The sequence below is a fragment of the Phoenix dactylifera genome, chromosome 8, assembly GCF_009389715.1.
Source record: "Phoenix dactylifera cultivar Barhee BC4 chromosome 8, palm_55x_up_171113_PBpolish2nd_filt_p, whole genome shotgun sequence".
NCBI lineage: Eukaryota > Viridiplantae > Streptophyta > Magnoliopsida > Arecales > Arecaceae > Phoenix > Phoenix dactylifera.
In genome coordinates, this window is record NC_052399.1 from 20,126,123 (window position 1) to 20,151,063 (window position 24,941).

Below are 24,941 nucleotides of genomic sequence, written 5' to 3' on the forward strand. Positions count from 1 at the left end.
AAACAAAAAGTAAGAACAAAAGTCTAATTATCAAATAAAACCCAATATCAAATAAAATGAAAGCAATCCCAGCAAAACATCCATTTTATTTATCAAAAACAGAAAAAAAAAAAAAAACTATCCATCAAATGTGACCTCCTCTTGAAAAAAAACTAAAAATCATATCGGTCCAGCAAAACAGGGCACAACAAGAGTCCTGGCCTGCTGTGCGCATCTCAATCATCCACTTGTGCAAGTTAAATTATTTGCATCATAAAATTTCCAATGTTTCATACAGATTAGACATGACCACACCGTACACAGATATGATTATAACATTGAAAATAAACAACAAAACTCTTCCATTGACATCTGGTAAAAAACTGTAGATTCTTGTTTCCAGCATGTTCTGGAGTCTTGACAGTTTTACCTCTGATATTCCACTTAAAGAAGATCCTTAACCTCTGATACCTGTAACCAAATTCTTACTGCCGAAACCTGTAACCTAATTCTTACTGCTGATCTTTGAAATGCAGAATCAAAAATTGGCATATAAAATGCAAGCACATAAACAATCACAAATACAAACACCATCCACCAGAGAATCTAGCCAGAACAAAGAAAAAGCATGCACGAAAACTCAGAGAACATATAACTAAATTCTTCAATTCATTTGATAGCAGAAGTTGGAATAGAATTTTCCTATGCTGCCAATCACCTGACGGCTGACCAAAACTTTAAACGGAAATGCTTCCCAAATACATGGCAGATTATTACGTCCCAAAAAACCATTAGGTATCACAATCTAAAGGTACGAAATAAAGGTTATCATGATATCAAAACCAGTCTCTACTACAGATTCAAAAGCCGTAAATTCATTATAAATAGTTTGAAGTCAATGCATACTGAGATCCCCAATAGGTTAGGACTTCTACAATCCCGCTGCCTTCTCAATCTTCTGGATTTGGTTCAAAAATATCCATGTCATCTGCACAAGCACCCATTCAAACATCAACAAAAAGTAAAAAAGAGAAAAAAGGTTTCTAAACATAAAGCAAGTTTGATTAGAATATGAGGGACTGAAGCTTTACCATGACATGGGGAGCGATCCTCACACAGTAAACAGGAAACCCAGTGTAAAATTTGAAAGGTCCGCCACTTTTCAAGGTCTTCACAGCACAGTCCAGCGATCCAGTGTATGGATATTTCCCAGTTGCATCTGGCTGCATCTTTTGTATTTGTGTTTTGACATAATCAAAAGGTAAGCTGCAAGCTGAAGCAAAGAATCCTGAAACAGCACTAGCCCCTGCCATAAAAAGATAAAGAAACATCAAATTAAGTTGCAACAAATAGTGAAATAAACTTTCTAATCTTACCAATTCATATAGAGATTTCATCTTCATAGCAGGTCATATTCATGCATTTTGCAACTAAGTCTTCCTCCTAAGAAAAGCAGAAACAATTTATGACAGCAGCACTAAAAGGCAGAGAACAATAAACATCGTGCCATTGATGACCACTTTGCTATTCTCCTTAATGATTAAGTATACACATCCAGAATTTCATAATCAGCATGGATACAACTTAATGGTACCACATATATAGAAGCCAGTCAAGGCAGATTGTGAGATGCAGACTAGACAAGATCTTGGGCGGCCGCCTGCCCACTCGAGCCTGGCACATCCAAAAGGGGCCTTGACCTAGTTTTTATGCCCAGCGGATCGGGCTGGGCCTGAAAATTGAGCCTGTCAATTAAACAGGCCGGGCTCGGGTTTCATTGACCCAGCCCGAGTCCAATATTTCTAATAATATATAATATAACATACATATCATGTAGTATAAAATATATCCTTCTTCTTCTTCCTTATCTTCTTCTCCTCCCCTCCCTTCGCCCCACACACTCCTCCCATCTCCTCCCCAAGCTGTCCCAGATCCCAAATCTGTCTCCCACCATCCTCTTGACCCTCTCAAACCCCTCCCCGACCTCCTCCCCTCCCCCCTCCCCCCTCCCATTCCCCAAACCTCATCTCCAAACCCTCTCCTTGTGGTTTCCTTCCTCATCTTCTTCTCGTCTCCTCCCTCCGCCCCACCCGCTCATCCTTCCATCTCACCAATCTCTCCCAATCCCTCTCCCACCACCCCCTCAAACCTCTCCCCCTCCCTGCCCCCACCCCCTCTCCAATCCCTCCCCCAGCTGTTCCCTTATCTTCTTCGCCCATCACCCATGGCGTAGATGGCGGCAGTGTCTTCGGTGGGATGAGCTTGGTGGAACGGGCTCGGTGGGATGGGAGGAGGAGATGGACAACATCGCGGAGGAGAGGGAGGGAGTCCGACGCCCAGCCCAAAAGCTCGAAGCCCAATAAGTAGCAAGCTCGGGCCTAGAAAGTAGGCCTGAAGACTAGGCCAGGTTGGGCTTGGGCTTGACTAAATCAAGTGGTATCCTAGGCTGAGCCCGGCCCAAACCCAGCCCGGCCCGCCCATTAAGCAGGTCTAATGCAGACTTAATTTCTAAGGATGGGTGAAGTTTTGACTATTTAAACAGCATGTCCATAAACTGCTATCTTGAATACAATTACCAAAACACATAAACCACAATATCTACTCAGAAGGATAGACACTCTGGGTCACGTGTTTAGCATTCCATTGACCTAGTATCTACCAGTCCACAAAAACATGTTGCATCTACTCATACAAAACAATAATGATTAGCAGCAGTGAAGCATGCCAACAGGCCTATGAGACCAGTAAACAATTAACCTTTCATATTCCATGGAGGAGAATTGCAAAAACAATCCTAAGATGGAAACAACTGATGATGCTATACTAAAAAAGCCAAAATAATATAGCCAGATATTATCCAGTCTCGTTCGGATATTTTTGGTCATGCAGATCTTATCAAACAAAATCCACAATATTAATAATTTTCTGTTGGTTGCTGTAAGAATGACTCTAGCTCCAAAAAGAAAGGCATAATCACCAAGAATCTTACCAACTACAGTACTAACTTCCCCCAAACCAAGTGAATCTCTGAAAAACTCGACGCTCTGATCATACGAGGCAAGCATGCCCATATTTAATGCCATTGCTCTAACTACAGTAGGGCCTGCACCTTTCCAAAGTGCTAGAACCCCTTCATCGGCAATAATACGATAGAGCGCATGGAAGGCATTTTTATAGTTTCGCCTCTGTGCTAGAGGTAAAGTTGCATCTGCCTGCATTCGGATGAGTGCCAAATCAGCTGGACTGCCAACACATGCTCCAATTGCTCCAGCTGTCAGCCCAATAAAAGCTTTCTGTAGTAGAGGTAGTGGTTTCCCATCATTCGCCTCAACTGCTTTACTTGTCAACACCCTAGGCAAAATATAAAACAGTCAATAGCTAAGATACTATCACATTAAGATTATTATTCTTCTCTAAATGCATTTTTATCAGCTACACAATTTTAAAGCCATAGCATAGTTGATCATTAGGTAAATCTGATGCTTGTTGATGTGATATGAACTTAAGCACATTCTTAAATTGTTACAGTGCAAAACTGTTAGCTTAAAAATAAGGAGAACTCAATGGGAAAGGAGTTTGATTTCGCTCTTTCTGATAGCAGAGTAACTAGCATCCAATCAGGTACATGGAAGAGTAGAACACGCTCATTGTGCATTAACCACACCTCACAATAGATGGGCAAAATCCAAAAGGCAGCAAAAGAGAGGCCCCTACACATCCCATTCAACAAAGCAGCCTCTTCCCAGAAGAGGGCTACTCTTAACTCCTTGTAATCTAACCATTTGATAATTCTACATATAAGAAAAAGTTCTTGATTACATGCTTCACAGAACAAAAAATATATCAAAATATCTCAAATATGAAAAAGAAGAAATCCACAGCCCTATCATAACAGAAACTACAATAAAAAAATAAATAAATGAAAAGCCACACATACCTTAAAAAGTGGGATTCAACTCTATTAATCCTATATGACATCAAGCTCATGGTTGTAGTCTGTATCCTTGAACAAACTATCATCCTTAAACCATTTTTAAACACTTAACACCCGTTATTTTAGGACTTCCTATCTTCAAGTAATTTCCAACCTGGACTAAGCCCCTTCCTTGACAGACTTGTGTTTAGCTTGCACTGAATATGGCACTATAAAGTTAGGCTCCTTATGATCTGTCTTTCATGAGGTTTGTTTTAGGCTCCCTTGGATGCAACTAATTTCAAGGAAAAAAAGAGCAGTAGACAGGAGAAACGCTATCAAATCGTTCAGGAATATACACAGGAAAAAAAGATCAACTACTCCATGGCTGCAATCATCTCATGTAAATGCCTGTTGCTTAAGTCTTGAGTGATCCGGATTGCAGGTCCATCTTAGTTAAGCTAAAACTGATTTAGAAGCTGGATTGCAGGTCCATCTTACTTAAGCTAAAACTAATTTAGGAGTCACTGTAGCAATAGTGCAATGCACACTACAAAATCCCAGAAGCATCATGAGTACTAGAAGGAACGGGGTCAAAGAGCAGATCAATTAGTAAACGGATTCAACTTAAATATATAAAATTAGGGGTGGCAAAATATGACCCGACCCGCCAACTCGACCAGTGTTCGACCCACCATAAACAGGTTTGGGTTTGGCCTAAACAGGTTCGGGTCGTAAACAGATCGACCCGTTTAACCTGTTTATTAATTGGATCGGATACGGGTTTTACATGTCTGACCCCTTTAACCCGTTTAAACGGGCCTAAACAGGTTAAACGCGTTAAACAGGTTAAATGGGTCTAAACAGGTCGGGTTGAACACGTTAAACAGGTCTAAACAAGTTAAACGGATCGGATTGGATAAACAGGTTAAACAGATCGGGTCGGGTTGGGCAAACAGATTATCTGTTTATTAAACAGATTAAACGGGTCGGATTACCTGTTTATTAAACATGACAGGTTCAGGTTGTAATTTCTGACATGTTTAATAAACAAGTCGGGTTCAGGTTTACGATTTTCAGACCCGACCTGCATGTGACCCGACCTGTTTATGACCCGACTCGACCCGATTGCCACCCCTAACTAAAATGATGGTGGAACAAGCCTACTGCATTCAGATAGTGATGGACTTTATTTGGACGTTCTTAAGGACTAGCTTTTAGTTGATGATCAGATTATGGATGCTGTAGGAAGTGCATTGGGCCTTTCTAGTCTTAAGGTAAGGATGTTATGAGAATTGATGTAGCAGGCCACCATAAAGATTCCATTGCTTATTGGTCATTCATGCAAATGTAAGCTGACTCATAAAAGCTAATCCACCCAATAAGCATTTGCACCATCAGGATTAACCGATACCACTAACAACTTGAACTCCAAGGCGCAGAACATTCTGTTCAATCATATTCCCATTTGATGCAAATTATGAGAAGAATCAAATTGGTTCAGATCTATAACCCAACACCCTGACTCAAATTAAACTGCCCTGGCCCAGAAAACCCATTCTAATGAAGTAAAATGATTTTTAAAAATTGGATAGTTCAACAACTTTTAGTTTGGAATTAGAAATGCCTGTCTTCAACCCAATCTAAGCTGGGTTTTACATAATCCAAACAGGATGAGGGAAGGAAGAGGCATTTGAATTTAACAATTCACATTGCTACACAACTGCACACTTTTAATCCAACATGTATTATTCATAAATATGTGTTAAAATAAGCAATCATGATATCATTCATTATTCCCACCTGAAGGATCCCAGCCGTGCAGTTGTGTAAGTAGCTTGCCTTAGTAAACCAGCTGACAATCCCTGCTCCAGAACATTAAATCAGACATAAAAACAGAAAGCACCTTTCAAAACAATAAAGAGAAGACTTAAAAATAATAATTCAATTAATAACAATTACTCGCAAGGCAACATGTGGGTGCTTTCAGTCATAAATTTGGGGGAGGGACTGCAGATAATGAAAATGGCATAGTTTTCAAGAATCAAAAAAATCAATGAGGAATCTAAATGTTAAAAATATAATACAGTGCCCTATATATTCATAAATCACATGAAAATTCACTGTTAAAAGATTGTGTCATGTGCTTCTGATCTTATGCTGTTAAATATCACTTCAGTATCAGCCTCCTTCATTATTATGACACATCTTATGAGTTATTTCTCTTCATCATAAATGTGTACATGTGTAAGTATGAAATTAGACTACAACTACAAGACACCTATATTTGGTCAAAAAAATTCACTGTTAAAAGATCTTGTCAAATACTCCTGATCTTATGTGGTTAAATATCACTTAAGTGTCAACCTACTTCATTGTTATGACACATCTAATGAGTTATTTCTCTTGTTCATAAATGTGTGCATCTGTATTTATGCATGAAATTAGACTAAAGATTGTAAGATACAGATATTCAGTTGAGAATCTTTTTGGCATAACCAGCCTAAACTCTCACATGCAAGGGAAAACATGCAATAAAATAACATAATATCCAAAAGAAAACAGTAATTACTCAATAGGCTATGAACACAACCGAACAAGAAAGAAACCGGAGAAGATTGAATCCACACCCAACAGAAAATCAGAGGGGAATTTTACGATCCTGTCAAACACATTCCACTTCCTCTTGTTCCATATTGATGACATAACCGGAGAAAAAGGAAGAACAATTATCTTACTACTTCTGATGGAAGCTTAGAATAGATAAGCAGACAGGAACGACCCACACATACCCTTGCATGCACATGCATGTGAGTATGCACGAGAGAGACAGAAAGTTGATATATGATGTGATTATTCAAATTCAAATTTCAAACTTATAAAAGCCATAATGCCAGATAAATATAGATCCCTCCACCATCCCAACAACCCCTCCCCTCCTCCGCACCCGCCGCCCCCACCACCCACCCCCCACCCCCTGCATCAAGATAATAAGGCATGAGAAATGCTTCATTTTTGTTTTTTTTTAAAAAAAAATAAGTGCTTCCTTTGACAAGCGGTAGAATAAGAAAATTTAAACCAAACCCTTATCAAGACAATAAGGCATGAGATAAATTTGATATGAAATATCAAAGTGGTGTTCATTGTTCAATTCTTAGATATGGAAGTAAATATAGAATATCAAACCATACTAATTTAAGACTAATCCAATCCTGACCACTCTAGGTGAAACTTTTATTGCATCATTTGTTTCGATTAAAAACAACACTATTTCATTCCATGAATGAAATGAACTGTTAGTAAAATGACTAGAAAAAGAGTTGGATTTCATTCATATCAACATAAAAGAGACCGTGAGACACCATAAATGACTCTGCGCAGCAAGATAACAACTCAATCTAGAACAGCAATAATTCAGTTATATTGTGAGACATTGGAACTGGGCCCGGTCCATTTGACCGGCCCAGCCCAAGCTTTCGGCCTCACGTGCATCACATGTGAGGGGGTGTGATGAAGGGGAGAAATTCATCCCGAAGAAGCCGGGAACGTCTCGTTATTTTTAGGGCTTCTTCCTCCGCCTTTGAAGCCATCCAAAGCAGAGCCGCCACGCCCAACTGGTTGGGGGTTCTTCTTCCTTGGGCTGTCGGCCAAGAGAGAGGGAGAGAGAGCCATTAAAAATCTGGTTTTTCTTCAGCACAAGTGGTCTTCCTCTACCTCCATTGCCGCCGGAGAGAGAGCCGCCGGATCTTCGTCGAGGCTGAGGTAAGGGCTCCTAACTTTTCTCTCTTCCTTACGTGATGTTTAGCCATGATTTATTGTGGTTTTTGAGCCGGCCGATCGCCGGAAATTGGGTCCAAAACAGGGTGCTCTGCTTCGGCAGGGTCGACCATGGGAGCATGTTAAGATTTAAGTTTTATATATATATTGTGATGAATTTTAAAAGAAAAATATAATTTTTGGATATTAGGTTCTGCGAGGGATTTGTGAGATTAATTGGATTTGTTGTGGATCGCGTTCAATGTAAGTAATGAACTGCCTTTTCTAGACTCTTCATTTATATAATATTATTTTTGCATCAAATAAATTGTTAATGAATTTATATGTGATTTATGAATTTTACGGGATGATTTGAATGAAAAATAGATATGTGAATTAGAATAATATTTTTTGGACTATTGTTATATTTACTATTCTTACATCGTATATGCATATTTAGATCAGATTATGATATATCTATTATGTTACAAAAAAATTTTTGATGTGTATCAGATTTGGAACTCTTAGCCTGACTATGTTCTGGACTCTGCCAATTGGAGGTTATGCACTGGCAATTCTGGCCCCACCGCTAAGGCTGCAAATGGGTCGGATCGACCCGTGATCCATTCCGACCCGCGTAGACCCAACCCGACCCGAATTTTAGGACCCGCGGGTCTAGATCGGGTCCGAAAATTGGACCCGAATCATTTTCTGGGTTGGGTCTGGGTTTACCGAACGGACCCGGCCCAACCCGAATGGACCCGAAGAAGAGAGAGAGAGAGAGAGAAAGAAGAAGAGGAAAAGCCTAAGGGGAGTCGGGTTGAAGCCTGGAAGGATAGCAATAGGCATAGGTTCACAGAATCCAAAGGAACCTCAGCCTGTCAGGATTCTCTCTCGATCTATTACACTATTGATACCTCTGGTGTCTCGGTAGCTGGTTTTTTTTTCCTTCTGTTTTTTGGTTTTTGTTTCTTTTAACTTTTGAAGGGAGAAAGTGAGGGAACGCTGAACTAAATATGGGTCACATGCCTAGTTTTCTGCAATGGAATTGGATTTTGGAAGAAGGTCTGGGATTTTTTTTGCCCTCGTGAGAGGGGAGCTGGGAGACACCAAGTTTCATCCAATCAGTCATACAGATAAAAAATAGTGTGATATGAAATTTGGCTTGCAAACCGACTTAGTTAGTACGTCATAGGTCATCTGTTCTGACTGGAGGTCAATTGCAAGTCTTTCAAGTCACGGGTCACCCAGCACCTCATAATTATGATATGACCAAATTAGATCTGCCCAAATACTTTTCCAATAGCACAAAAAAATTGGACCCAATTCAGATCCGAACCCGACACGGATCCGACTCGGACCCGACCCGACCCGATTTTCAACCGGGTCGGGTCTGGGTCCAAAATTAGGATCCGAACAAAAAACCGGGTCAGATCAGATACTGAGGGTCTGGGTCCAAAATTAGGATCCGAACAAAAAACCGGATCGGGTCGGGGTCACCCAGGACCCGACCCGACCCGACCCGACCCATTTGCACTCCTACCAACCGCAGGGTATAAGTGCGGTATTCTGGCCCACTCCGCAGGGTATAAGTGCGGTATTCTGGCCCACTCCGCAGGGTATAAGTGCGGCTCTGTTTCTAGCCTAGCCACAAGGTATAAGTGTGGTCGTAGTTAAAGGCTGTTGAGTTGAATGTGATTTGTTTCGAATCAGATTTAGGATTATGTGTATGAATATTTGAAAGATACGGATTTCAATGGATTTGTGTTTGAAAAGAAATTGATTATGTCATTATGCTGATTCATCGTAATTTGTATTTATATTTTATGTTATTATATGAATTGTCTAGTTAAGTTATTTATTACTTACTGGGCTGTTTAGCTCATTATACAATTTATTGTTGTTTTACATATTTCGAGAACTAACCTATCGAGGTTTTACAAAATGGAAGAGCGATTAGAAGAACTGAGGCACAAGTTATCTTAGATTAGGATTTATTTAAATTGATGTTTTATCTTAGACTATTGCTAGACTTGTGAGACATTGTAAGTTGTGTTAGTTAAAGAAATAAAGTTTGCAAAATATTAGTAAAATATTTTCGCTGCATATTTAGAACCGTGGAACTTTATAAATTGAGTTAGTTAATGAAATAAGATTGCATTTTTATTTAGTTGAATTATTTTATAAAATTGAGATGTTTGGTTATGATGCCTTGCATGCTCGTGGGGAGAGTTTCCTACGGATGTGCGGCGGTTGGCGCAACCCCCGACTCGCGATATCGGACCGAGGGCGTGACATATATCTAGCAGAATCTTGACAGTAACCTAAGTAGCATCAGCCGTGTGTTTATGTGGAGGGAGCAAAAAATTCTTCTCGTAAAACAGGAAAGAAAAAGCAGGAACAAAGCAGTATATGTATCATATTATACAAAATAGTAGATAATAGTAAATGATTTAGTTTGTACTTTGTACAAAGCACAGCCGATAATTAAATATACAAAATCAACTTGAGAACTTTTGATTAAACTAGGACCATTATTGATAAAAATAAAGTAAATGAAATTGAAGTCGATATTAGAACTATTGAGAAGAAATTGCCTAAACTAGCAAAACTTTCCAAAGTAAGCATGCAACATATGGCAAAAACTGGAACCATTCGTATGAAAACTTGCCCAAACTCATTTTAAGTGAACTGAAACACTTTCATCTGCTGGGATTTGCCAAATGGGATAAAGACCTGCCCAACCTATTAGGATGAAGGACTTGCTCAAACTATTATGTAGGATAGAAGAGGTTTTTGCCTACAAAATTACTAGGATGAAGACATGCCCCAAACTATTAGGATGAAGGATTTACAAAAGCAGCATGAAAATTTTAAAGGTAAAAGAAAGAGAAATGGGAGCGGACAATTGTCCTAGATAAATAGTTCAGGGCTTTATATTGAACTCGAATAATAGCAATTCTTTCGGTCATTCTCCTTTAGTGCATGCTGATGATCGCCAGTAAAAAAGAGAATTTCAACAAAAGATTGGTAAAGGGGGATTTTTGTCACTAGTTCATTGATTTTCCATCCAAAAAGCTCAGTGGGTTGAGAAAGAAAGAAAATAATTCAAGTTGAAACATCTTCAAAATTAGGTGGAGAAACTTCCATGTAGGACATAGATAAAGGTAGAGTAGAAGTGCTTATTATGTTCACTAGGGGGTTCCAAGACCTTCAATGTCATATTACTTGGTTTCTCCATTTGCTAATTTTATGGTTCTTGGATACGTATCAAGATGTATTAGTCTCTCCCTCGCTCTGTTATTAAAATGGTTCTCCATATCCAAGAAACACACTAACGGAGACAGATAATTCCAAATTCAAATGTTTCACCTTTATTGCAAATATAATATTCTTGCTCTGTGCTTGTCGTTCCACAAAATAAATTTCATTAAAGCTGCTCCATTTCTTACTTCACTTAAATGTTATAAATAAGCTGACATGCAGTACAATTGTACATGTCGCCAGGTCATAGAATGACCTGCTCTGGAATCCACAGTGCCATGTCAATCAAACAATATTGAGATTAATAACAACATTAAAGCAAAACAGGCAATGACAAGCTTACCATAAGAAGAAACAACTTATCATATATCACATAAAGTTTCAAGAAAAGCAAATCACCACGAAGAAATGACAAAATGGAGACTATGGAGCAGGCTGTAACATAGTTGAGGAGCAAACCTTGTAAAACGAGCCAAATCCCTCTTGGGCGAGCATTTTCTTTGTCACTTGGAGTGCCGATCCCTGACCCAATTGGATCCTCACCTACCAGACAAACATTCACCAAAATATATGCATCATCACCGAGGAAGGCTATATTACAATATACTATGAATCCTACAAAGAATAGATCTCGGACCCTTCAAAAGAAAAAAAAAACAATCCAAGAAAAAAAGGGTTTCTTTCCACAACAGGCATCCACTTCGTTGAATCAAGAAACAGAAACCCCTATTTTCTTGGACCTAGAACAGAAAACAAAATCCATCGACGAAGAGCTCTCAGGTCCCCAAAGAAACAACTTTGATATCGAGATAAAAAGATAATACAAATAAAACAGCCAAAAAATCGAACCCATTGAACAAGAAGCACCGGAGTCATAAGCCTGCAACTCCTCCTCCAAGACCCAATATTTCCTTGTTCTTGGGGGTGCAAGAAAGCAAAAATCCATCAAAAGATGCGAAAACAATTGGCGAAGAAGAAGAACGAAAGATCACGATCTTACCTTGACCATATCGATTGGCTGGATCACGCAGGTGGCGAGCATCCCGGAAGCCCCACCATTGGCGAAGGGCTTGACGGTGTTCCAAACTCCGGCCTGGCTCTTGGGCTTCGCCTCCCCCATTTCACCCGAAACTAATGAAAAAACGAGAGGGAGAAGGGACGAGAAGAAGAGAGGCGAAAGGGGCAAGATGAGGAGAAGCGACCGACCATACACCTAGGATTTAGCTCTCATATAAAAACGCCGGCTCCTCGCTTGGCCCGCCACCGGTCGGGCTTCGGGTTGTATCCTTGGCGCCAAGGAATGATTGATCTTCTTTCGCGACGGCAACCAGTGGATCGTGCCTCACACAGCTTCCAAAGTATTACCAACTTTCCGTACATCTTTTGCACAAATCGCGAGGTATACATTGCGCGATCCAACGGTGGATGTTACGAAAGAAGGTGAATCATTCTTTCGCGTGGAAGATACAACCCGAACCCACAGGGGTCGTGATTCGGGAGGCCCACTGCTCCCCTTTTGGCATGTGGTGAGGTCCGACCCGCGTCGGACATCTTAATTGTCCAACCGGGTGGCCTTCCACTTCTTTAACTTCTGGTGGTTGGACAGAGAGATTCAGTGATTTTTATGATGCGGCAAGCTCCAACTTGCGCATTTTCCTTTTTTTTTTTGTTTTTATTTTGTTGATAAAGTAGGAGGTGGAAACCTCAAGAAAAAAAATGAAGCTAGGAGAGAGAGATAAGAAGAGAGAGTGACTTGGAATTACACAACCACGATGAGACTTGTGCTTCGAATTATGTTCAATATAATGCTAGGGTTCAAGATGAAATGTACCTTTATTTTTTTGGTTATTTTAATAAAGTGACAAGAGAAACTAGATTGGAGAGGTCATAAATAAGTATTAAATATGAAAGTTGGCTCTCCATAGCTAAAAGAGTAGCATAAACATTATGTGTGGCTAAATAGCCCGGCCAAAAGCCAATGCTGACAACTTCTTTTCTTTTTCTGATCTAGCTTTTTGGTTGGTTCTTTACATTCGGAAGGTGACATGAGCGTGCATTTTAGTCATAGCATAAGCAAATAATTCTAATATGATACAGGCAACTAGTGAGATTTTTTTGGCGAAAGGAAAGCAAGCTTTGGATTCTAGGAAAATATGAAAAAAGAGATGTAAAAAATGGAAATGGGCAAAAGGTGCCAACTTACCAAGCTCTCCTAGAATAGCTTATTGCAAAGAAAGAGAGAGATGAGTGCCTGCGAATCATAAAAAAAGACCACCTATTTTTCCACTTTTCCGGGCCGGGATCGAGAAGTGGAAGTCATAAAAAAGAGATGTTCATGCGAATCAAAAAATAAAATGTATGAAAAATCAAAAGAAATAGGTGGTCAAATGTTTCTTTACTCGCACATCCTCATGCTTTCAGCAAATAAAACCTAGATGGCACGATAGATTAGGTTCCAGATTATATTATTAGTATTTCAAGTTGTTTTAGAATAATTGACAATTTTTGAGATCTAGAGATAATGGACAATTACCGATGGGGAGTACGGATAAGTTTTCTTGTCGGATAAAGGTGAAATACAATCTAATTCGACTTCAAAACAGCTTGAACCGTTACGGTACATGTTACACTTTGGATTGCATAATTCACTTTATCCCTTTTATATATGATGTATTTTATGGTAGGGGCAGAGGTCATGCAGTCTTAGAACTAGCATAATTTTTTAATCAAAAGAACAGAATGATTGAACCATGGAAGGAGGGGAAAGGAAAAGGGCAAATTCCCAACCATTGCCATTGAGTAACATCTTTCATTTGCAGCAAAGAAGTTCTGATGTCAAGCTATTCCAGCTTTACAATAAGCATGCATACCACAACGTAGATGCTGCTTATATCCAGCGATGAAGTTTTTTTTAAAAAGAAAAATCAGCCGGCTCAACAGCAATATATATATATATATTGTGTTCAACCTCCTCTTTTTATTCATATTCCTTTGCTGCTCAATCGTAATTCACATTTTTCTGATTCATCATCCGTCCATTCCTTCTACAGACCAAATCACAATCAATGAATCTCATTCCATTAGATATAAACAAATATTTCATGTTCAACTCCATCTCCATTGTCATAGCTCCAAAAAAGATGTTTCCATGTTCCTTATCGCTTCATATAGAAGTGGATAATGATTCCATTGTCAAACTATGTGAGTTATTAATGTCGAAACCAAAATTTAAGTGGATCATATAGTTCATCAAAAAAATATTGGATTGTATAGGTTCATGCATGTTATAGGCATCTTGCATCCCCAAAAAAAAAGTATCAGACAACAAATAGGCGTCATCATGGTATGTGTTCATGTTTGATTCCTAATAATTTTCTTGATAGACAATAAGTTCACACACCAAAATCACCGCTACGTGAGTTCTTATGTCCATGACGCAAGCAAATTCTCTCCCCAAGTAACATGTGGCAGAAATAATCAATAGATGTAACTAATACCTCTACCACCTTTTGTTTTCTTGGACCTAGGCCATTACAGAAATTAAAGTGATGAATAATAGTGAGCATTAGCAATCAAGGAGAAAAGAAGCCATCAACCCAACGACAATAGTAACCATCTTCAAATGAGACCATTTGTCTCTTCGTGCACAGCATAGCATGTCCTTCATTGCGCCAAAATAGGTGGAATCATTCTTCATCTCATGAACAAGTAAAACATGTCTATAGATAGACCAATAGAGCTATGTATTGGATGGCCTCATATGTGGCTGACCACTCTAAGGGAGCCCTCTGGTTGGTAAGAGGAAGTTACTTAGAGCACTCCGAGACTTGTTATTTTTTGACTTTTTTTGGATGTATTCACACTAGAAGTGTATGAATCATCTATTGTAGAAAAAAAAAAGTAAAACATTTGCAGAAGAAACGTATCTATCCTGATAATTCTTTTTTGTCCTACAAGCCTTAGCATTAGTAAAACCATCCACATGGCTTCAGTGGTACAAGTTATTAAGTTTCGACTCTCTTTTTTCATGTTGAAGATCAGTAGCATACACTCTCGAAAAACCAAAACCACTCTTCTACTTTGTCCAGCTCTTGTTTTTATTAAGGTGGTGTTTGATATGGGGTGACCCAAAGATTAAGAATGATATAGGAGTAAGTGATAAGATCACCTTGTTTGGTTGTCACTAGTAATGCAGAGATCTCAAATCACCCCTACTTCTCAAATCACTGCCCAACCCAATGATCTCAAATCTATTTTTAAGAACAGGTATATAGTGATCTTGGGATAAATTTTGGAACAATCTTACCTATTGATCCAGCGGTTGAGTATTGGTCAAATCCCCGCATACTTAACTTGAGAGACTCCAGGAAAGAGCTGTCTGCAAGGAAGCACCATCTGTAAGAAATTTTGATTTCCATCTTGCTTCCTTCCTCTCCTTTATTTTTTTTTTTTACCGCAGCGATTTATTGAATTCGTGAGGTATTGATTTCTTTATTTCTTGATTTTCTGATATTTTATTCTTTTTATTTCTTACGGTTGATTGAGTCTCTCTTATTTTTTTTGAACATTGATATCAATGCATAAAATAATGTTTTTTCATTCTATAGATCTGTTTGTATATCTAAGGTGTACAGATTTTTTTTTATAGGATTTGTGATGCATAGATTTTTTTATTATAGATCTATCCTAAAAATCTATATATCCATTTTCTAAGATGTTTGCTCAAAATTCTTCAAGCATTTTTTTTTTGGAGCTATTTTCATACACCGGATGTATCCATATATGCACATTGCTATGTATGCTATTAAGTACTCATAATAGTATATATATTTTTAAGTTATTAATTTATTAATGAGTTCTGATGTTTAAAACTCACTAGGTTCTTGACCAAATCTTCGGGTCAACTCAACTCAGCTGACTTTCAAGTCTAGCCAAGATTTTGGAATTTTGAACTGTATTTTTGAAGGAAAGATGAAAGAATAAAAGAAAATTTTCTTTTATTTTGACTAACCAAGAAAATGACAAAGAAAAAATAAAAGCAATGTGATATGTTTGAGCTACTATGGCCAATTTCCTTCGAAACTATGACTACTTGAAAGGAAGAAAACAAAGGAGTTTGTCAAGAAAACTTGGTCTCTTAATGCTTTCTTATTTTATTTGCATACTATCTTTCCTTTGGCACCATATAATCTCATATTTTAGCATACGAGCAGGGATCTCATGATCTGAAACAACATCTCTTTTGTGTTGTGATAACAAAATGAGACAACATGCAGGAGTATTCATATATCCAAATACTCATGATTTGGTTTGAACACTCTCTCTTTGTTTTTTTGGTTTGTATGTTATGGCTGGTTACTCGTCTAAAGCGAAATAATTGCTCCGGATTAGCAGAGCCTGTACTCTTCCCATCATTGATGAAGTTTTCTCCAATACTTTGAATCAACCAATACATCTAATTGTTTCCCAGATTTGTTCAGTTTCATGTAAAAGTAGAAATCAATGAACGGAAACTTGCTAGAATAAAACTCAAATTTAATTTACACTCACGAACAACTCAACGGGTACAACGTATCATATTGCTGGCTTTCCTCTGCACAAAGTGGGTATACTCAGGCTACTTAGATCTAAATTAAGGGTAAGAATGAGCTGCAAATATCCGAACCCGGTGCATTCATGAACATGTTTTGATCGAATGCATGTTGCAGTCGAAAGCCATTGGTTATTCGGTAAGACTGAAAAAGAATACAAAAATCGACACCCCAGACCCTCTAGGATCATACATGGCGGCATTACCACCGGATATACGGGTGGCAATGCTTAATAAAATAGACCAATTGAGGCTTCATCGGTTTAATAATCAGGTTTAGATCAAAAATTTTAATTGATTTGGTATATAGATCAGATTCAAATTAATAAATTTTTTATATATTTTGTATGCGATCTAATTGGCATCTTGTCTGTCCAAATCGATGGCTACTCCTGGGCGGATGGAATCAGCTCAAAGATTGCGTGGATCGTACGATTCGGAGTGTCGCTATGTTTCCCTCCAACGGCCAACGGAACGTGTTCGAAGACAAATGCCCGCCCATTAGGCCCGATCAGTCGGTCCGTTCGTTCCCTTGCAGGTTAAAACCGTCGCCGCTCCCAACTCCCAAAACCCAGACGCCGCCCGTGTCCGCCATCTGCCCATCTCGGTCGGAGCCGATGGCCCGCCTGGAGACCCTCCTATCCCACGCTCGCCGCCATTGCGTCCGACCTTCCCACCTCCCCCGTCTCCCCTTCTCCTCTCTCTCTCCCCACGTCCAGGGTTCTTGAGGTCGCTCTCCTTCTCCTCTCCCATCAAGCCGGTCTCTTACCCCGTCAAGCCCATGGATCCCTACCCTTCCGAGGAGGAGGGGGAGGACCTCAAGAACCCTCCTACTCCGCGCCCTCCGCAAGGAAGGCAACGCGAGGCGCTGCGGACCGACTCCCGGCCTCAAGAATCCGGCCTGGAACCGCAGGCGGATGCGGGATCACGTCCTTGGACTCGAGCGGACGCCCGCTCCGTGAAAGATATTCCAGTGATATCGCCGGTCTCTTATCCGTCCCGGGTGGCGCCTCTCCCTGAAGACCGGACATCAGCTCCGGTGGAAGAGGTAGCGAGGAGGACAAGAAAGGGGATCATGAGCAACTGCAAAGAGAGGTGAGGAGGATCCAATCCGATGCCTGGGTGTGGAGTTTCTTCGGCATTCAAGAAGAGAAGATTCCGTTCCCGACGCTCATCAAGCCTGAGAAGAGGCCGCAGAAGGTTTCCATGGATCTGATGGAGGCCATCAGAGAAGTCAAGGTCAGCATATGATTTTAATTATCTTTCTCCTTCTTTTATTGATAGGTTACAATTAGGGCTGAAATCCGATCCGATATGGATCGGATGTTAGCATATCCATATCCATATTTATTTTGTTTGACGAATACAAATACGTATACGAATCTTAGTTGGATATAAAAATTCATACTCATATTTGTTTTAAACAGATATGGATACAAATTAAATACCGAAAGTTTGGATAAAAATATAGATACAAATCGGATAATTAAACTTTATGACCACAAAATCAAAATTATTAATAAGTGGTTGATAAATCAAGTTAATAGCATATTAATATGGTAATTTATTTTTCTTAAAAGTTTTTGAGTACTATATAAAATTAATTAGGTTTACAAATAGAATCGAATATTCGGATACGGATCGAATAGTTATCTATCCATATCCATATCCATTTTTTTTTGACAGATATGGATACATATACAGATATTAATCGGATAATCAAATTTCTATCTATATTCGGATAGATTGGAATACAAAAACAGATCTAGATGGATATTATCCGATCCACTTTCACCCCTAGTTACGATGTTCTTGCACTTTAATTTCTTTTGTATTCTTAGATTTATTTTTTAACAACTTCATGTGCAATCACAAAACTCACATTTGAGTGTTCGTTTGAAACATAGTTATATCATGAAACACATTTTCATTAAAAGAGAAGCGGAAAAGCACAAGACTCATATATTGTTCTTTTTTTTTTCTTTATTTGATACCATTCTTGACCTTGACATGTTAATCTTTTTGGCTTGTAGTAAAAATGGTAACATTAATCATAAGCTGTAACAGTAAAGATCCTGCTACAGATCACCCACTAATGATCACTGCTCTGTTCACCAGGGATGTGGCAGTCGGGGATTGGTATCCAACATGGTAGGGCCGATGATGTCAGTCTGGCCCTGCCTGTGCTTAGCCAATAAACGGCTTCCACATCCCCAGGTGAACTGAGCAGTGATCAGTAAAGGGTGATTTGTAGCTTTTCCAGCTGTAAAATATTCAAATAGTTTCAGCAGTTGTAGCTTTGTTCAAACAGAACATGTTTTCGAGCATATGCCTATCATTTTACTTGGACTGTTCACATGACTAATGGCTAGTCCTGAAGATATAGTCTAAATGCCCCAGTAATTGCTGCTCTATTACCATAGCGATAGAGGTTAAAAGTTTATCATGATAATGTGATCCTTAGCTTTTCATAAGGAATCCCTTTGATAGTTCTATAATGGCTTATTGCATCCACAGGTCATATCATCTATAATTGTGAGTTGAAGTGATCTAGTCCAAAGAATCACCAATTCTCTAGTTGTTTTTGGGTATAAACAATGCCTACCTCATGACCTGAATGGAAAATCTGTTTGGAGTTTGACTCCTTTTATTATGCTAACCAATGTAAAGATCCCAAATAGGAAAACTCTGTGTTTTCTTCCTCTTTTTTGATTTTAGGGTCTTTTATTCCATAACTATTTTTATAATTATTTTTTTAGTACGAAGGTAGATGTGTCTCATTATGCATACATTCTGAGACTGATTGCATTTTTTTGTTTCATAAATTGGCACAACTGAGTCATGGATTACTTGTAGAATGGGATTAAATTAGAACAGCAGAACTGATCTAATAGTTGCTAGGTCATTAGCATTCTTTATCTATGTTGTTCTTCAGAAGTTGTAAAAAAAAAATCAAGAGTGACTATGAAAAAAAAATACAAGTGGTTTGTTCATACATTCAAAAGATTTCTTGGTCATTCTTATCTTCTTTTTCTTTTTCGGTTTGTTTGATTGTACAAATGCAGTTTTCGCTGTTCTATGTGAGTTCGAGTCAATTTTCAGGCTAATGCAAAGCGCAAATTTGTTGAAACGGTTGAAGCTCATGTTAATTTGGGTGTTGATCCACAACGTGGTGACCAGGTCTAGTCTACCAAGCTACTTATTTTTGACTAATTCTCATGCTTAAATTAGTTATATTGCTTTGGAAGTTTGAAACCCTTCTTGTTGTGCTTGTGATACATGAAATCGCCATGGTTTGTGGTATATAAAGTATTCCTACTTATTATTCGTCATTTTTTTTCCCGGATTATCAAAAGGTTCCTTGCATCTTGAAGCGGCAAGCATATATCAATGGACTGAATCTCAGCTCTGCCCAAGGTGGGTTTTGATTTAGATTCATGAAGCTATAAGCACCGGAGCGAGCACCAATATCACTTGAATTTAGTGAATGATGTTTTTAATATGAATCCATTGCAATAAAGGAACTTTTAGCTAGTGTGATACAATTGTTTCCACCATGGAGCTAAAGTATGACAAATTAGCAAACAACTCAAGACTTGGCTAAACATTGAAACTCAGTTCCTTATTGAAATATTAATAGATATTAAACACGCAAGCCTAGGAATTGCCTTTGCTTCATTTCACAGTAGAAAATGCCATGCAATTTATAGGTGAAAACTATTTAATAGTTCAGTTCAGTTATCAAGTATAACATGTGACGTTGCATTTTTTTTTTTACTTGAATCTATATGAAGGTTGTATCCATGTGTCTTGTCACTAAAGGATGTAATGTTAAGATAAACTCATTCATATAAAAAAAGAGACAATTTTAATGTTGGTGTCCTTACTATTCTTGGGACCATTCTCAAGTATTCTTTAAAAATCAACAAAAGTGTAATTAGTGGCAAGATTCGCCGTGCTGGTATTGGAGCCCATACTGGTTGGCCGGCCGGTGGCATGGTTTAGTACACCTTCGTGCCATTCCGTGCCGGGCTTGTACCGGCACAACAGAGAGGCGAGGGAGAATGAGAGAGAAAAAGTGAGAGAGTGGAGAGGAGGAAGAGGGAAGAGGAGCTCCGGAGGCCGCCGGAGGGGCGCCGAAGGGCCTTAGTGGACCGAAGGGTGAGCTCCGCCCTCCAGACCTTGTTTTGTTCGAAACATAGGTCCATCGGGGCTCCTTTTTTATTTTAAAAATTTGAAGTAAGTCGGCAAAGGGGTTATCGACTTCACTTAAATTTGGGTCTCCTTTTTATTTTAAAAATTTAAGTGAAGTCGGCAAGGGGGTTGCAGACTTCATTTAAAATTTTCAAAATAAAAAAGGGAGCCTTGATAGACCCTTGTTTCGAAAGAATAGGGGTCCGGAGGGCAGAGCCCCTCCTCCGGCCCTCCGTGGCCCTCCCTCCCTCCCTCCCTCTCTTTTCATCTCTTTCTTTCTCCCTCTCTCCCTCCTACCAGTTTCTCGTTTTAAATGCCTGAACCATTCCGGTTCACCGCCAGCATGGCTTGGTTCACCCCAAATTGGGTGGTTCAGGACTGTTCCGAATACCTTGATTAGTGGAGATGAAATACCCTAGGGCATGAGAATATTTTGTGAGTTATATCAAATGGATGTCAAAGAGAAAACGCAAAAAGATACAAATATCAAAAAGCTTGAACCTAAAGAGATGCCTCTTATCTAAAATCAGTGAAGTCCATCAAAGAGTGATGGTTATGGGAAACTTTCTTTTAGACAATTTTGAGGAAGACTTAGTTTACATAATGAAATGGGATGTTTTACCACTTGGATCTTCCTCAAAGATGTCTAATTCTTTAGTGTAATGTTTGGCCTGCTAAGCTTGAAAACTCAGCAACATTGTAATCCGTACAGAACTTATTTACGTATATGGATGCAAACTTGTTCTATGTTTGTGTATTTATATCTTTTTGGTGCAAGCACATATTGTACTTAAAATACAATATCAATATGTAACATAATTCAAAATAGCCTATTTGGTTAGATCTAATATTTATTAGGTGATCATTATTGGAAACAGTAAGAGCAATCTTTGCTTTGCAAAATACAAGAAGTTTGTGGCTTATTTTAGCAGAAATGGTCATTTAAAGGAAAAATAATATTATCCTTAGTTGTCAGCAGATTATGTTAAATACTTGACAAGCATTGGATTACTATGACATTTATTAAGTATGTAGATATGTGGTAGGACTATCTACAATGTGAAAAAAATAAAATGTTCTTTTAGAAGCACAAATGGTGAGATGAAAAGCTTTATTTGGCATTTATTTTATGAATACACATGTGTATAAATATTAATACACAATTATTTACAATAGCTTCTATACTTCTATTCAATCATTGTGAGGACTCATGGAGGCATGTGTTTAATCCTATGTTAGCTATATACTAGGTAGATCCTGGATACATGTATAGAGCTAAGGAATCTAAATCACACATTTTGGCTAACCTTTTTAGGTGAGGTTTTGGATTGTTTTCAATGATTTTAGAGTGGACCTGGCTGATGACCCATGTGGAATAGGAGAGGTTGCAACATAAGTCCTTTTGGGACTGGTCACGAGTTGATCGTGGTGTTTGTAATTGGATTTGAATAAATTTGAACCCTTCGACCGATGAGGACGCCATGGTTTAAAAACGGGGGGAGCATGTGAGGACTCATGTGGGCATGTGTTTAGTTTTACATCGGTTATATACTTGGTATATCTTAAGTACTGATACAAGACTAAAAAATCTAAATAACATCTTTCGGCTATCTTTTTTGAGTGAGGCCCTGGATTGTTACAATCATAAGAGACTGAATAGCTAACAATGTGCACAAAAATGGCCTCAAATTCACATTTCTTTGTGAAATGCATGATTGATGTTATAGAGATAATTTCTTAACTTTTTATTTTCTTTTGCAAGATGTTTCCTTTCTATGTCGAAGTATTTGATTACCTAAAATGCCAATACTGAAATCATAGTGATATTTGATCTGAGCCATGATATATAGCTGTGCAGTAACTAAGTTGGATGGTAGTTGTGGTGCATGTTGATGTGCTATGTTGTGTCATGAATTGCCAATCACTCAAAGAATTCTAGAGACCATGTAATGTTGCTGTCAAGGCAATAGGTAAAGTTGATTTTCCATGCAGTGAGAACACTGAAGTGAACATCATCTGTTGAATTATAATCAAAAAAAAAAAAATCATCTGTTGAATTATGACATTCATGGCCCAGTGAATCTTATTTTATTTTATTTTTTATGTGTGTGGCATTGATCATCTAATAGACAGACATCCAAAAGTGTTGGCCTTTCTGGAAGTTCAGTAACTAGGATATGCAAGTCTGCCAATTGACTTTAAGCAAAGTCTTGAATCATGGAAGCAACTTCTCAAGATCACACTGCAATATTTCCATATGCCTTAAACTGTTGTATTTCATCTATGTAGTCAGAAAATTTAGCATTTATATCGGTTACTTTCTCAACTAACAGACTGACTGCTTTTAACGCTGTTGAGTTCATAATTTAGGTTGATATATCATATCATTATATAGTTGTTGTAGCTGGTTTGCTTCTTTAACTTATTGCTTTTCACAATATTGGTATGATGTCACAGATGGTGCATGGTGCTTTGACACTTCCTCATGGCACTGGAAAGGTACCTTTCAATGGCAAATAACAAGCCCTTTCAGTTTACATTAATTAAATCTGCTTTATTTCGTACTGATAGTTGATATATATTTTTTTAAAGACCGTTAGAGTAGCTGTATTTGCTGAAAGGCCTGCAGCAGATGAAGCCAGAGCTTCAGGAGCTGACATAGTTGGTGGCGATGAACTGATAGCGGAAATTAAAAATGGTATTATATTTACATAATTCTTAATGTACTCAATTCTTTGAGAGACATAACGGCTTGATCTTTGCCCGAAAGTGAGCCCTTTGGTCGTTGTTCTTACAAGCCAACTATCTGAATGTTGTTGGTTGTTTCTGTAGTAACCATCACTTCTTTCTGATCATGAATTTTTCAGGATGTCTTTTTGACTATTGAATCAGTTAACTCTCTTTATTTTCTGTTTTATATTCTCTGTTTGATGTGTAGTAGTGCTTAAACATATTCCCCATTCTGAAGATTGCACATCCTGAGAGTTACGTTTAATATGCTTGCACAATTGAGAATATTTTTTCTTTTTTTGGTAACCATGCACAATTTTGTGCATGTTTAGTTTGTTCACAACTGCGGTAGCTGGGTCACAGATGACATGCAATAATAGTCTTTGGTTCTATGCAAAGAATGCTTTGCTGCAGAGTTTATATGTTAATCACCAGATGCAGCGTCACCTCATCAATTTTATATTTGCTGCAGTTCAAATGTATTAATCTGTCTTATGCTTCTGAACATAAACCCTGCAGGAGGGGGCAAACTTAACTTTGACAAGTGCATTGCCACTCCTATGTTTATGCCCCATCTTTCCAAGGTTCATAGCATGAATTTCTGTTCTTGCATATTTTAGTTACTTAGATTTATCTGTAATTCATTTCACTTACAAATCTTCCTTTATCAGATTGCTAGGATCCTCGGTCCACGTGGGTTGATGCCAAATCCCAAAGTGAGTTTCTTCAGTTATTTCCCTGTATGCTATGGTAGATATGTTGATAGTGCTGCTCTAATTGTTTGCACTTTTATATAGCTAGGATCTGTGACAATTGATGTTTCTGGTGCGGTAAAAGAGGCAAAGTCATATTGATTTTATAATTGATAGAACTGCTATTGTGTATTCAGGCCTGGGGAAGGTATGCCACTCGTGCATGTACTTCCTGTGTATGCAAGCAAGATTAAGATAGCAGGCTTACCTTATTGTAGACTGAAAATAGAAAGTTACACGTATATATAAAGAGAGAAGCTAGGGAGCCATGCTTGGCTTCCCACGCCCCACCTCCATGCTGTAAGCAACCAGTAAATTTAGTTTCTCTTCCAGAAAAGTTTTTACTTCCATAAATACCCCTCACTGCCTAAGGTGCCCTGCCAATCCTCCCTGAGCAAATATCCCCCGATAGCCTTCACCTTTGCTTATCACGGCAAAGTTCAAGACCCCCACAACCTCCCTAGTCCAGATGGGTATAGAAACACCAAATTGATGCTGTTTACACTTAAGTTTTTTTTGTTTTGTTTTGTTTTTTTATTTTTATTTTTGAGTCTTGTTTAGAAGTGCTTCCAATGACTCTGTTATCTTGCAGACTTTTTTTTACCTTGGTCCAATCCTAATCTCGATACAGTGCAGGCCCTAATTTCTGAGGGAAAAAAAATCAAGGGTTCAAGGAAGGACCTATTCCCATAATGAATCCGGTTTGGAAGGATGGAAATCTTGCAAATCTCCCCGCCAAAACACAGAGAGAGAGAGGAGGGGG

General features: G+C 38.6%; 2 protein-coding genes across 2 annotated transcripts; one reads left to right on the forward strand and one right to left on the reverse strand.

The window, feature by feature from the left end:
* Positions 1–629: 629 nt before the first annotated feature.
* Positions 630–12,187, reverse strand: LOC103707331 (mitochondrial dicarboxylate/tricarboxylate transporter DTC). The gene is made up of 6 exons (XM_008791769.4): positions 11,913–12,187; positions 11,372–11,455; positions 5,696–5,757; positions 2,969–3,330; positions 1,071–1,285; positions 630–967 (listed from the first exon to the last, which is right to left on the reverse strand). Exons 1-6 carry the CDS (start codon positions 12,030–12,032, stop codon positions 911–913), a joined length of 900 nt encoding a protein of 299 aa, XP_008789991.1. The 5' UTR covers positions 12,033–12,187; the 3' UTR covers positions 630–910.
* Positions 12,188–18,622: 6,435 nt separating this feature from the next.
* On the forward strand, positions 18,623–24,936 carry LOC113462738 (50S ribosomal protein L1-like). The gene is made up of 7 exons (XM_039129611.1): positions 18,623–18,641; positions 19,588–19,682; positions 23,154–23,195; positions 23,289–23,394; positions 23,946–24,010; positions 24,098–24,142; positions 24,815–24,936. Exons 1-7 carry the CDS (start codon positions 18,623–18,625, stop codon positions 24,869–24,871), a joined length of 429 nt encoding a protein of 142 aa, XP_038985539.1. The 3' UTR covers positions 24,872–24,936.
* Positions 24,937–24,941: the final 5 nt, after the last annotated feature.

Coding starts and splice junctions, on each gene's coding strand:
- LOC103707331 (XM_008791769.4), bottom strand. CDS start 12,032: ATGGGGGAGGCGAAGCCCAAGAGCCAGGCCGGAGTTTGGAACACCGTC. Junction 11,456..11,912: donor AGCCAATCGATATGGTCAAG/GTAAGATCGTGA, acceptor TTTGTCTGGTAG/GTGAGGATCCAATTGGGTCA. Junction 968..1,070: donor GGATCGCTCCCCATGTCATG/GTAAAGCTTCAG, acceptor GTGCTTGTGCAG/ATGACATGGATATTTTTGAA.
- LOC113462738 (XM_039129611.1), top strand. Junction 19,683..23,153: donor ATCCACAACGTGGTGACCAG/GTCTAGTCTACC, acceptor ATGATGTCACAG/ATGGTGCATGGTGCTTTGAC. Junction 23,196..23,288: donor TTCCTCATGGCACTGGAAAG/GTACCTTTCAAT, acceptor ATTTTTTTAAAG/ACCGTTAGAGTAGCTGTATT.